Consider the following 15,156-nt stretch of genomic DNA (forward strand, 5'->3'; position numbering starts at 1 on the left):
TATTGGCTCTAGTATCGATATTTTGAAACGTAACGTAATATCGGAGGTATCAATATTTTGGGATCGATCCGCCAACCCCTAATTGAAACTTGGTTTGACTGATTTGTAGGTATGGCCTCTCCTTCCAAAGAGTCCATCAACCCGAGTGAGCTAAATGACTTATGACAATAACTGCTGCAAGGACGCATGGGAATATTCACTTACATATCACACAAACAGTACAGCTATAGCCTACGATCTCAAAATTACATCACTCTGTCCGTCCCCTCAGTACGCACGGTGCTTGGGAAAAAAGCCATATCATACTCTGCCCCCTCGACCTGGAACACACTTCAGCAGGAACTTAAGCTGACCAGTTTGATACCCATCACAGATTTTAAAAAAGCTGGAGAAATCATCTGTGGGTGTTTGCACCTGCTATATCTGAATACTTTATATGGATTTAAATGACTACTTTTTTTACGATGTTGTATTTTATTGTTGCCTCTGTGTTTAGTGTCCTGTCTGTCTGTAACTTTGTGTGGTAGTGTTACCACTGAACAGGTCTCTCTTGCAAATGAGACCTTGTGTCTCAATGAGATTTTTACACCTGTATAAATAAAGGCTAAATAAAATAAAAATTCAAAAAGTATTAAAATAACTGCTAACTTTAACAACCTTATGATGTCCTGAAGTAAAAAATATATATTTGTAACTTTTCTTTTTTCAAATGTCAGGACTACTTAATTGGGTTAGGGTTAGGGTTAAACAAAAGCATAACACTAAGCACTATATAATGGCCATTTAAATAATGAACAATGAAAGCTGGGCAGAGATTATTTGTGGAATATTACTTAGACACTTTCATTCTGTCTTAAAATACTTTATGAAGAAAAGGCTGAGGTTTTCTCAGGTCAAATGTCCACCAGTTTATAAGGTAAAGACTGTAATTGCAACAGAAACACTTTTTTTATTCGCAGTCAGCAACAAGCCGTTTACTGTACATGCAAATGTATATAAATAAAGCACTATTCTTGCTGTTAATTTAAAATAGCTCAAAGCCTAGTGTCTAGCATTATAGAGGTTGCAGCCTAAGGGTGTTTTTTGATGAATTCAGTATGCATGGGAAAAAGCACCAACACTTTGAGAGGAAGTAGAGAGTCATTGTGATTCTAACACATCTTTATATATACTTTTACGTTTACACCCCAAGGAGGCGAGGCAGTGAAAGACAGGGTCCGGTCAAAACTGTCAGCCCACCTGTTTTGCCGGGTCGTGGAACATCTCTTCCTCAGGTGGAGGGATGGCGATCACAAGGCTGGGCGGCTTCTTGCTCTGCAGACGGCTATCAGACGGACCCCCGTTTGGAGGAGGCACATCGCCCCCCTGTGAGGCCATCCTGTCACAGTGCTGGAGAGGAGAACATCATAGAGGTCAAAGACAAGTATAGACAAATGCTTATAAACTTCAAAACTGAAATAAGGTTGTATCAAGTCTGACTTGTGGAGGATGTGTGCAGAGCCACCCCCTTTACTTTATTAGGCCAAACAGTAACTCAAATAAGACACTATTACTGTCTGCTAAAACAAACAGTCTCTTTAACAACAGCTGGCTCTGCTCCGGTCCAATCTGTTAAAGAAATCATTGCCTTTAAGATTACCGTCATTGGCAATTTCTTAAGTGATTCTTAAAAGGCTCTACATTCACTTCCAGCAGATGAGAAATGGTGTTATATCAAGGATAGCAACTTGCCTTGATACACAGCGCTCAGCTCATTGATCTGAGTTAATGTAATTATAGGAGAAGAGGCTGGAGGGAAGGAAGGGGGGGTGTCTGGTGGACGGTTTTACTGTGAATATGTGTCTAAAAATGGAATAAACAGAAGTTACCAAAACAATTCAAACCTATTATACTTCTGTGATTGGAAATGCTATTCTAATAGAGAAGGGTAAGTAGCAACACCAGTGCAGAAACAGTTCAATACTTTTAAATGTTTAATTCATTTAAATGTATTTACATGTAATTTGCCTCAAGGGATTGAGTGTATTTTATAGATGTATGTATATATTTGTCATTATATATTGAAGGTGCTAAGTTTAAAATGATGTAGGAAATGTTCAGGAAAATGATTAGATAATTCATTTAGTGACATAATAACCAGATGCACATGTAAGGTACGTAATAATAATAATAATGCCAAAGCACTTATAACTCTGCTTATTATTCAGCAGAATTGCCCACAAAGTAATAATAAAAGGGTTCGCTTCTATAGCATAATCCATACAGCACAATCTATATAATAACTGATCATTAAATAAAAGTATGGCATCATACAATACTGTCAATCCCAACCAGAGACCTACAATTAAATACATTTCAAATCCAAGATAAATTCAAGGACACTGGTCAGCCACTTAAATAAATCAGGTATCAATTATGCAGCACCTTATGTATGTTCTTGAACCACTAATGAAAAAGCAACTGATACACCAGCTGTAGAGGGACACCCGATGACATCACATGACGGAGATCAATATTGCTCTCAAATCATCAAGCTTCCTCCAGGAGGTTAGAAATCGACATCCTTGTCCTCCGTTTGAACTAAAAACAGCCTTGCATTAAAAAAGTACCAGTGGGTTGACTGACCAATCGAGATCAATGTGTCATACAGCCACTGTTTACAAACATCATATTTACTGAACTACATCACGTGCTCACGCTGCACACTTTGGACTACACAAATGATATGTAAATCATATCTGCAGTCCAGTTGTAATAGGATTCATAACCAATCCTTCTGCCTACCCAGGCTAAAGACCATTATTAAAACGTACTTATCCTCGTCTACGAGTCTTTACCAATCTCAGTCAAGCAGCCAGTCTATTCCTGGAGCTCAGATTGTCCCGTAGCATTACACTGCACATTTCTAGAGAAATCAAAGGCATTGCAGGCATGAACAGATAATGACAAAGGCCTTGGCCAACACATCCATTACAGTATGTCATTATCCTCTTGAAAGCTTTGAAGTTGTCCACGAGTTGTGATCTATAAAGTCAATGCGAGACCCGGGGTGTCTGTGGCAGGAATGGCAGCAGCTGGGAAATCTGACACCAGCTCAGTCAATAGCGCAGTTTCAACTGCAGAGCCAAGACACGGTCCGACAGGGCTACACATATTGTTCATGTCACTTACTCTGCCCCCCCCCCAAAAAACAGCATTTCAATAATGCCATTATGCTAATAGGGGTGTATGTTTCAATCCTGCTAACAGTCTTTTTGATTGTGTGTGATAAATATTTCACGATTGGGCAGAAAGCCTGATGGAGTCCTCTAGAGACGGAGTACAGGCTTCTGGCATCTAGCCTGTGGTTTAGTTGAGTAGTGGGTACAGGCTGGAACCCCCCCACTTACATAATGAAATAGCAAGGAATTTAGCTAATGGCAGAGCACTCGAGTGCGGGCAGACGGCTGCTGACCAAAGCTTACGAATGTAGACGGGCAACGGACGACAAATTGTATCCTCCAGAGGAAAGATAACAGGGATAGAAACCTACAGGATATGAGGCTGAAACCCGGGACAGGGAATACTTCTACAGATGTTTAGTAAAGATTTAACAACACATGAGAATAAATACTCAGCTATCTTAATGATATACATAGATTGAAACATAATCGTGATGCCAACAAAAGTTGTTGTTTTTCTCCAAAGAAGATTAAAACAATAAGAGACCTGATATATAAAACTAGCAGAGTGTTCATACCACCAAATGATAACATATCTTAGAATGAGATTGGTTATTTTCACTATACATAACCATTATTTCCCCCAGTTGTGTCTGGGGATGGTAGTGCGTCAGCGGCACCATAAGGGCATGTTAGCTCAATACACATGGACCTCTAATCATTAACCATCTGTGCACTCTCTCTGTAAACACGTCTAGCTAATGTGTGTTTCATTTCGTAAAGAATATAACTGCTTCAATAAATCTACTAATAGATGACAAAACAATTATAGCAAAATACTTTGATGCATAAAAGTTGTTGAAAAATGGAAGTAAATGCTGTTTTCAGCCTCTGAAATGTCGAGATTTCCTCTGTTTATATTATATCAAACTTAATATCTTTGTTTTTTTCACTATTTTCTGAGATTGTATATAGACCAAACAATTAACCGTAGCATTCGTTTAGAAGATAATCGTCAGAATAATAGATAGTTAAATAACCAGCAGATTAATGAATAATGATAATTATTGTTCGTTGCAGGCTGGGTTTGAGGCACAATACACACAGTTTATATATAAGATATTACCATGGATAGAATGACAAGAAATAAAAGATATAGTAACGTTAAAAAAACAAGGTAAGTTACAAAAGAAGGAAACATTAGAAACCCCGGGGAAAGATAATCGTATGAGGGATTCTCCATCCTCATGTGTCGAGGGAACCTGTCAGCTCCCTCGCTGCCACCTCAGATCTCAAAGAGTCATGTGGCAGAGGCATGTCCACGATGACATCATACATAGCGAATGTCATCACATGACATGGACAGTACCATTTCCAAGTGTCTAACAATCCCCTGGTTCATTGAAACTATTCATCACTTGACCATTAATCAGTGTCTGTCAGTGTGTGTGAGCCCCCCCCCCTTGTGTTTGGTGAATCACGTGTTCCTCTGATTGCGTGTCACCATGGTTCATCTCTCCCCCCTGAGGGAGGCCTGCCCTAATAATGAATCACTGTGTTTGTTTGTGAGTATTCCCCTTTGACTGATGCTCTGTGAACCTGGAGACGGTGCTCGTTCCCTCGGAGCTCTATAGTAGTGGAAACATGTAACATACTACAGACAAAGTGAGGACAAATTGTCCCTGTTGTGAGAGCCCCATACATAACCAGCATGCAGGGGTCAAGGGAACATATCAGGTTTCATTTTCTGCCTCACTCAATCTAGACAGCAGTGGACCGACTCCACCGCGCACACACTTACTGTGCCTTGTGTTGAGAGTGGGCAGCTCTTGACTAAAACAGGTTAGGACTTAGGAGGCTTTTCCAGGCTTGGCAACCTACGTTTATTAAGACGAGTTGTATTGTTTGTCACGACATGCCTACAGTAAAAGCAAACAAACTTGTTCTCTCGCTGTATATCTTTGGCATTAATCTGAGCCGAGAGAATTGTTGGAAATCTACACTATGCGCCTCCACAGCAAAACAAAGCTGTGCTACTGTGTGGAGAAAAGAGTGGGTGTCACCATTAAGTATTGACATGACTCTTCAGAGCTACTTGTAGTCCAGAAAGCGTAAAAAGTGACTGATTTGAACAGCTTGCAAAATGGGCTTTCATTATAAAAGATCATAAAAGCAGTTATAACTTTGAGTTGAATGATTATCTTGTCGCATGGCGGCACTTCAAACACTGATGTGAATCTGTAGAGACCTGGACTCCAGACAACAGCGCACAACAGCATCCTTTCTTTTGAAGCGGATACTTGAGACTTTGCCTTTTCTTACTTCCTTTAACTGAAGTAATAAGGAATAGGTTTGCAAAGGGCTGGCACATTTTTGGAAGTAGGTATTCATTTGCTCTTCGCTTTAACATTTTAAGTTTGAACACTGTACACATTGTCAGCTTGAAGTTATTTTCCCAATAAGTTAACTTGTAGCTCACTAACTCACCATTTGGCACATTTCACATTGTATATCATTGACCAGTTGTTGAATGAGTTTAAAGATAATGTCTGCTTAGCATATGGTAAAAGTTGTGTTTCTATCTGGATATGACATGGTCCATACAGCCTGAGCAGATAAACATCACATTTTATAGACATTAACTTTTACCCCAACATAATTGTGACCTACACCGATACAAGTCAACATCGATTGAGTCCTTTTGGGATTCGCCTTAAGTGTATAATCTTATGTTGCATGTCTAGGGCAGAAATAGCTGTTGTGGTCAGTGCTGTTAATCATTTATGCAGAAACCCTTGGAGCCTAAATGAGGAACTGACCTTCAGAGAACTGCCTCATCACTTCTTCTTCTTAACATCCACCAAGTCTCCTTTGTAGATCCAGACAATGGCATACAAAAGGATGTGTAAATGTTTGCTCACCGCCAGTGTTTATTCCATGTTCTACTCACAATCAACTTTAAACTACATCCACTCATGTGAAGCTTTTAAGAAATGACGAGAGCTGTAAAGATTTACCAACAAATTGCTTGTTAAAGGTGGGGTAGGTAATTTTGGAGAAACCAGCTCGAGTGCGCAAGAATTTGAAAATACACAACCGGAAAAAATCTGCCACTTCCTTACAGAGCCCTTCCTCCAACACACGAACGCGCACATGACCAATTAGGGCACGAGATAAGTTTGTGCACAGATGGAAGGCTGACAGGCAGGTAGGCCATCCAGTTACTTTAGCCGGGCCGGCTAAAATGATTGGTCGTGCTTTTTACAGTACTACGGCTTCCACAGATGACATTTATTAATGGATTTTTTGTCAAAGCACTTAAGATATTCATTGCTATCGGGATGTTAAGAGCATTCCATATTCCATACCCCACCTTTAAACAGCAGAAAAGCACATTTATGCATAGACACAACAATGCAAAAATCATTCAAAGATGAATTCACATGCAATTGTTCAGAGTGTGGCAAGGTGTGGGGGATTCACATTAGCGGGATTTGTAATTGTTTCATTACCAAGACTGAGGACAGCTTTGAGGGTTGAACAGAGTACACGTGATGATGTTTGGACAATGTTCACATCCTCGCACAGTCAGTCAATGTGTGCACGACTACGTCAAGCACTAATATATGCGGGGGACTTGATTACACAAACAGTGTGAGCTAGAATCGACTGTCAATTTGCTCGACAGATCATTAATTACAAAATGTTGTTGAATCCCCGACCCTCATTCTGGCACAGTCACCAGTCCAAAATGTTCCCTTCCAAAATGTCAAGCTTTGTTTTCGATTCTAATATCAGCTTTTCTTAAAGGCATAAACGCCATTGTGTAGGTCTTTTTGCTTTTCGTGGTTTCGTGACATTATCCCTGTTTTTATCCTGTGTATTTATACCGCTTTCCTAATTATGTTGTTCTCTACAAAGCTACAAGGCCTTTTATTTGTTAAATCATCATTTTCTAATCTCTTCAAAAAAGCTACAACTTTTAAAGTAGTTAAGTGAATTGTGCAAAATTGCAGCAAACAATATTTAACCCCAGAAAATGCAATCACTCGTTTCATGTTCTCCCAAATGAATTTTCATAAAGAATCTTTTCATCTCAACCGGCAGAGATGTACTCCTTTGTTCTCATGGAAGCTCAGAAAGGACTGCGAGTGCCTTCAAAATAAAGAGGAGTGTTCTGCTTTCACAAGACCTTTTAAAAAAAACAAATGTCTTTGATGGCAGCAGTGAAATTACATCCTCCTGATAAACTTCATACATACATGAGGTGGACAACATGTTTGGCCCTGATCATTACTGCACAGTCATCATGCCAGCAGAAGATTATCGGTTGAATGCTACTGAAGGCGTAGGAGTGTGTGTGAGTTTCAGTTTGTGTTTGTTTGTGTGTGTGTGCAGCCAAACAACAATTGAAACTGCCCCCTCATTCTTCACTTGCAACCACAATATTTCATGATGATGATGACTCTCTACACAAAACCTTGTTTCTTTACATATCCCATTACTCATCTTTGTCTGATAATAGCACTTTGGTGTTTCAAACAATCAATAGTTCCATTTCAAAGCTATTAGAAGGAAGACAATTCAAGTTCACTATTGAGGCATCTTGTTTGAAAACAGGGTTCCTGCAGGTTTCACCAACTCAAATTTAAGACTTAAGACCTTTTTAAGACCACTTTGAATAGAATTTAAGACCTATTTCACGGCAAGAAAGTATGAAGGAAAATTGCTATGAAAGAAGAAATACGTACATGAAATGTATTCATGTTCAACATAAGAACAATGACTGAACATAACAGCATAACAGTACACAGAACTGTGTTATCATGTTAGACAAAAAGTGTGTGTGTGTGTGTGTGTGTGTGTGTAGTGCTAGATCGTATACCTCCTGGGTTTTAGGTGGCGGAAGTGACGTAATCATGGATGAGAAGTCGGCAACTTTTGTATTAAAAGTTTAACGTTTAACATTTAAATAATAATGGTTTGATTATTAAATAATAACTTACAGTTCTTATTTGTGTTGCATTTGTGGATAAAGCCCAAAGAACATTTAGGATATATATATAAATACTGGTCAGATATCCACCAGATCTTTTAGTGATTTTTGTCTCTCGGAGAAATTAAATTGCAAAATCAAATACAAAAGTTAATCTGAAACAAACTCAAATACCATAATGAAATGAATCCACAAATTATGATTGTTATAACTTAAATGTTATACCTGGAAACACAAATACACAACCAAAAATAATACATTTAATATGCTCGTCTCTTGTCCTGGGTGGCAGATTACGTCACTTCCGCCGCCTAAAACCCAGGAGGGGATCTAGCCGCTGCTGCACTAGCTAACGCTACATTAGCAAAACAAACGCTATTTTTTTGCAAAAGTTGCAGCGGGCTTCAAACACGTTCCCCTCAACTGGTTTCAACCAAGCACTACATTTGATGTTTTCCAACCAAATATGGTTGAACTTGCACTTCCCCATATTTGTTTGTAAATAGATTCGAAGATACCTTAGTTTCTGACTGCCGCTAGCTTGGTTGCTAGGTTACTAGCTGGGTGTTCTCCGATAAGGGGCCGGGGGAAACAAAGTTAGTGATTACTGGTTCCGTGTTGATTTAATTCAATACAAATTGTTGGGGGTGGTTACTTTGCAGCCCGGACATTTCCCCCAAAACACATTTAGACGCGATCGCAACACAGAAGTACCTTTCAAATCCGATAATTTTTAAGACCTTCTAAATCATATTTAAGACCTTTCTTATTTTTGTGGTCATATTTAAGACCTTTTTAAGGCCTTAAATTCAGATGATCAAATGTAAGACTTTTTAAGACCCCGCGGGAACCCTGTGAAAAGGACCTTGGCTTAAATCCAACCATTCGAGAGACAGTTTGAAACATTGCACCATTTTCCATGAGCGTGCATGCCCAAACGTGCATAAGATGCAGCTACAATACCTGAGTAACTGCTTGGCTCCCGTGTCCAAGAATTCCTCACAGTCCTAAAGAGTTCACCTACAAATATGGTTCATACAGTGTGTGTACACATAAAAGAGTGATTTTATTACTACACTGGACAAGTAGGACATGCTACCCTGTATTTTCTTTTATTTGTGAACTGCTGAGGTGCGAACATGTATAGCAAACAGCTAACTTGTGATCGTTTGGTCAGAGAAAGTCTTGTCAACAGGCCCAGCATGGCTGTTAAAACTGAGAATGCCAAAGTAGTGTACTCTCCCTCACTGTAAGATATGAAATGAGGTGCCAGACAGAACAAGAGGAAAGACAGTTTGTCCCCTTGTGGATCTCACAAGTAACGTGAAGGAAGATTACTTGTTAAATGTCAATGGTTGTTATGACCGACTTCCTGCACTTTTGTCAGAGAATACACAGAAAGCCTTTTAAGGTTTATGAGACTTTGGACTCAAAGCATTTCCGGAGCCTCCAAATCATTTGAGATAATGTGTCATGCTCTGTGGAACGAAGGTTGGCATGCTGGGAGAAAAAGGAAATCCAACCGCCTAGCCAGCAGCCTGTGCTCCTGTTACTAGAGCGGGGTTGTTAATGTGAAAGGATAAAATGCACACTGTTTTTTGGGAGTGTGATTGCTTAGCAGTTAAACAGATAACATCATGGAAGCAAAGTGACTCAGGAAGGTGATGACAAGATTTGACACACAGGAAAACCCTGTATGCAAGTGGTAAGGCACAGGGGTTTCCGAAACCAGAAATTATAAGACCAGGGAGATAAGATATTCATTATTCAGGCACTACATTCTTGTTAGATGTGGTTTGGTATACTGGACTCAATGAGGGTAGAAAAGGAGATGTTCTTTTCTCTGTAAAGGCTTCCTTGTTTTTCTCAGCCTTTAACAAAAATTATATATGGCCACCAACTCCCTATTTCATGTTTTCACAAGGCTATTTTCAATAAATGTCAACGTTGTGTGATTATCCGGGTCATGTGATTACCTTGGCTCCCATTGGTAATTGTTACGATATATGTGAGGCCACACCCGTGTTGTCTGTTTATTTTTAGCCCTGACGAAGAGCTACAGTAGTCAAAACATGACGGCTTTCTTAACGATTTAGCCAATACAATATAGGCTTTTAAAATATGTCCTTCTTTCACTTGTTCTTATAGTTTGCATTAGTATTCCCCGTTTTCAAGGGGTAACTGACACACCGTTGACATACGCTTGAGTCTAGAGAGCAACCAGTCATCTCTTTTTTTCCTTGGATTGTAGTACAGTGTTGATGGGGACGTAACAACAAAGACACTGAAACCTCTGAGTATGCATTCTGTCACTGCACTCTCATTTATATCAAAAGAGGCAATAAGTCCTGTAAACCACTTAAATAAAAAGGACCCTGAAGATCAACATTCCCCATTGTTAGTAACTGGTGACATTTACTACACTGTTTAAAACCAGGTTTAACAACAAACCATAACTATTTTCTACAAAACGGGATCAGAAACAAGAACGTCCAAATATGTATATTTCACATGGCTTGTTTAAAGGTCCCCTATTATACTATTTTTTAGGGATGCTCCGATCGCCAATTTTGGGGCCGATAGCCGGAATCGGTATCGGCCGATACCGATCGCCGATCCGATCGAGTGGGGCCTATGGGGATCTTCCATTCACTGGCGCTTCCACAAACAACAACCAACATAATTATTACATTCAAATGAAGTACATTATTACAGTTTACATTAACTTTGGATAATAACACGGGAGAAATGAGCGGAAGCGCTCTCTTTTCCTCTCTCCCCCTCTCTCTCTCTCCTGACAGCCTGTCAGTATCTCATGCAGCTCACTGATCCAGTAATGAGGGACCCGACAGTAGGGCTGCTCGATTATGGCAAAAATCATAATCTCGATTATTTGGGTCAATAATTGATATCACGATTATTAAAAACGATTATCCATTTACTTTGAAAACATCAATTTATTGGAGAAAAAAAATGTGAACAGTATGTTTTTAACAGTTGATTACCCTGAACTTTAAGTATAATTCAACTGAAAAACTCAAAAAAAAAAAAAAAAAAAAAAAGAAAAATAATAATAATAAAAGAATAATCGTTTTATTTCGATTACGTTGTTTTCGTAATCGTTGCAAGCCATAATCGTAATCGCGATTAAAATACGATTAATTGAGCAGCCCTACCCGACAGTGAAGAATAAATATATTTATAACTAGTTTAGCTTGTTCCAGAGGTAAATAAAATAGCTAAGTGTGTTAGGTCTAACTCTTAGTGTATGTTTTGCTCCGCTCACCGGTCCGTCACAGCGGGTGGAGCTGCAGGATTTCTGCTTCACACACACGTTGCATACCACTATTTTATTGTGATTTTCGGACACCTTAAAATACTGCCAGACTGGTGAAGCCATTTTGGCAAGCTTGTTTTGCCGCGTACAGAGAAAAGTGTCATGTATTTTACGTCATGCGATCGGCTCTCGCGATCGGCATTTTTAGAGAGCACCGATCGATTGGCAGAGAGTGAGTATCGGCCGATATCGATCAGCGGCCGATCGATCGGAGCATCTCTACTATTTTTCATCAATATATTATAGATCTCAGATATATACAAAACATGTCTTTGAAGTGTTTGGCTCCAAATACCAAACAGATCATGCATTGTAGCATCCCATAAACCCCTCTGTTTCAGCCCGGTTTCAAAAGTGCTGATTCTCTGTCTGTTACTTTAGATGAAAATAAGGAGCCACTCCCCACGGCCCTCAGAGATATTTGGTTAAAAATAACAAAATGGTGCTCTAGGAGGAGATGTTACCTTGGTTGGTGATTGGCTAATGGTCACACAAGCCAAAAAATCGTTATGACATCATAAAGTGGCCAAAATCTGATCAGCTCATTTCCAGACAGGTTTTTATAGAAATGGATCAGGACAAAAAGTGAGCGATTCTTTTTTCTTGAAACTTTTAGAATCTCTTAACACAGAGGGGACACATGTTTATGTATACAATACATAAAAAAGTGGATTTTGCATAATAGGTGACCTTTAAAATCAACATGCATTTTGCTTACTTATACTGATGAGTGATGAAGCGTATACCATGAAGTCGTGTTTCCTTATAGTCACGGAGAGTTCACTTCCTAGTTTGCACGGGGTCACAGTTTTCCTTGCGGCAGCCGTTAGCTCAGTGACAGGTGTGCAGGCTACACTAATGTTGTGCCAGTTCAACAAGCAGATGCAGCTGTTGCTTAGTTGCTTGTTGTGCAATGTACAAAGAGCCTTCTATGCTTAGTATGTCGTCTTTTCCTGCATTGACTTCACAGCTGCAGGAGTCAGGACGTATGATGTGTTAAAAAAGGAGTGTATTAAAAAAACATTATGCAATAGTGCTTCCACTTTTCATTGCTTCCTCTTAAACAGATGTGTTTGAACATACAGTAAATGTAATGCATGGTTATTAGATGGGCACTTTATAATGATATAATAATGTTGGGAATTAATCTATGACACTAAACTAAGTTTATGCCCTACAAGTAAAAGGTAATATAAAAACTACCGCAACATAAGCTAAATATTTAGTCTGCATATTTAATTGTTGGTTTAATTGGCAGTTTTCATGTATACTACCATATAGTGAAAGTATAAGATTCAAATTGAGATTGCAAAAAGGACTTGTGAAATACTTTATAAAAAATAAAATGGTCATTATAAACAATGTAGTTAATAGACTAGTATGTATAAATGTTAAAGTGTTATTAAATACACAACACAATTGTTATGTTACTGTTTTATAAACTAAAAATGGTCCGTAAAAAGGAATTGTAATAATGAAACTGATCTGTGTACAGTAACACTGCCTTTGTTCACAGTTGTAATGTTTCCCACCAAACTGTTATCTAACAAGATATGGCTTTATTCATTTGCAATGTGTGACTAGCACCTTCTTCACCAGTGTCTTCTGCTCCTCCGTGTATGGAGAGTTACTAGAATAAAAGACTACTATCACTGTTAAACAAACTAATGAAAAAAGTAAATATGATGAAGAAAACACTGCATTTTTATTGGTAATGTCCTCCACACTGCCCACTTTGGTATTTATTATGTATGGGGCAAGTATCTGAACATCACTCGTTTAAATTGCACATACACCTAGAGTACATCAACTACAACATCAACATCTGCGTGAACTTAAAAGTACAAACTGACCTACTTTTTCCCCCAGTTGGCACAGTTTTAAAATGAACTGATAATTCATCATCTACTACCAAAGCAGGTGTTTCCATTTCCAAATGAAGGACATAGACTGTATGACTGATACACATTTTCGAGTCAGACACAAATCTGATATGGTTCGTTCTAATGAGACCATTCTGAGAACTTATATAGAAAAACACATACAGAATTATGTAACTCTCTGCAGAAGGTGGAGAGGCATTGGGGGACTGACAAATAAATGAAAAGTTATTTCTACATTGTGTACCTGCAGTAACTTTTAAGCAGCAATTAAATGACTAGACTGCAGTGGTGGACAAAGTTCTCAGATCTTGTACTTGTGTGAAAAACGTGCTAGGCTGTAGAAATACTCTGTTACAAGAAAAGTCCTGCAATCAAAATGTTGGTCAAGCAAAAGTACAAAAGTAGTAGCATCAAAATATACTTAAAGAACCAAAAGTAAAAGTACTCATTCTGCAGATTGCCCCATTTCAGAATAATATATATTTAATATGTTCAGCATTAAAGTGTTATCAATGCTTATAAAGGTGCGGCTAGTTTTATTTACCTTTTATTTTGCAGGGTAGCTTGTGGATTTGGTTGTTGGTTAGTGTAACTAAAGTCTTATTTAAGCGTGTTTTAATATTACACATCATTAAACTAAATCTGCTTTTTCTTTTTGTATTTACCCGAATTGAATTTTATTAGCCAAGTAGCCAGTACAAAAAATGTTTCAGGCATAATTCAGAAAGTGTCAGTGTCAGTCATTCCCCGTTAAACACAGTGTGAGAACACTCCCTCCTACGGTGTCTGATAAACAAATGGGAGGGGGTGTAGCAACACATATATTTTTCGGCACATGGTGAATACCATATAACTTCACTGGGATTACTGAGGGAAATGTGAGATGAATCGTGGTATTCGTGTACATTTGTCCCGGCGGGCTGAGCAACAAAGGGCTTGTCGAGGCATGCTTTCAGCGGCTCGTTAGATGAAAACCACCGCTGTAAACTGACAGTGTTAAATGTTATTTAGTGTCTTTTCTGCCCTTTAAAAACAGCTTTGGCTAAAATATTATACTTAAAATTAATCTCTCCCGCTACTTATGAACGGTCATTTTGAGATATTGAATATGTTTTCATTGTAAAAACTCGATAATGGCCGTTGACTCAAACACTTTAAGTAACTTTTAACGTCCCAAGACCACCTTTAAGAATCATTCACTCACCTCCAAGAAGAAGTAACCGGGTTGTAATTCATTCAGCAGAAAGGTTAATATCCGAAATGCAACGTTACTGTAAACTGCTGTCCACCAGCGTCTGAAGACTACTTCCCTCTTTCACTCTCCCAACATCCTGACTGCAGCTCCGTGGAGCAGCAGGGGGGCGGAGCTACGACCGATCCACAGAGGGCTCGAGCTGGGCCGAGTCTAGTGAGCCGCGTGTGGAAACTACAGGAGGTGGGAAGTTACTAAACATTTACTTATCTCAATTTTGAGATACTTGTACTTTACTTGAGTATTTCCATTTTACTTTGGACTTCTATCCCACTACAATTCAGAGGTAAACCGTGTACTTTTACTCCACTACATTTATGTCATACTTTTAGTTAGTTTGCAGCTGTGGAATAATGATGTTAGATATAATCAACACTTAAATAAGACTTTATATAAACCTAGAGTAAATTCACAAGCTACCCTGAAGAATACAACCTAATCTAGCTGCATCTTTTACAAGCTTTGGTAAACACAATTATGCATCAATAATTATAATCAAAACAGATAATATATTATTCTGAAATGGG

General features: G+C 38.7%; 1 protein-coding gene across 1 annotated transcript in view; it reads right to left on the reverse strand.

Moving 5' to 3' along the window:
- LOC117482325 (inactive rhomboid protein 2-like) overlaps positions 1-14,707 on the reverse strand; it is a 30,871-nt gene extending 16,164 nt beyond the window's left edge. The window contains 2 exon segments of the mRNA XM_034130416.1: positions 1,240-1,389; positions 14,582-14,707. Of these exon segments, the coding sequence (XP_033986307.1) occupies positions 1,240-1,377 (138 nt within the window). The 5' untranslated portion in view covers positions 1,378-1,389; positions 14,582-14,707.
- Between the last annotated feature and the right edge of the window lie 449 nt (positions 14,708-15,156).

The sequence above is a fragment of the Trematomus bernacchii genome, unplaced genomic scaffold (assembly GCF_902827165.1).
Source record: "Trematomus bernacchii unplaced genomic scaffold, fTreBer1.1, whole genome shotgun sequence".
NCBI lineage: Eukaryota > Metazoa > Chordata > Actinopteri > Perciformes > Nototheniidae > Trematomus > Trematomus bernacchii.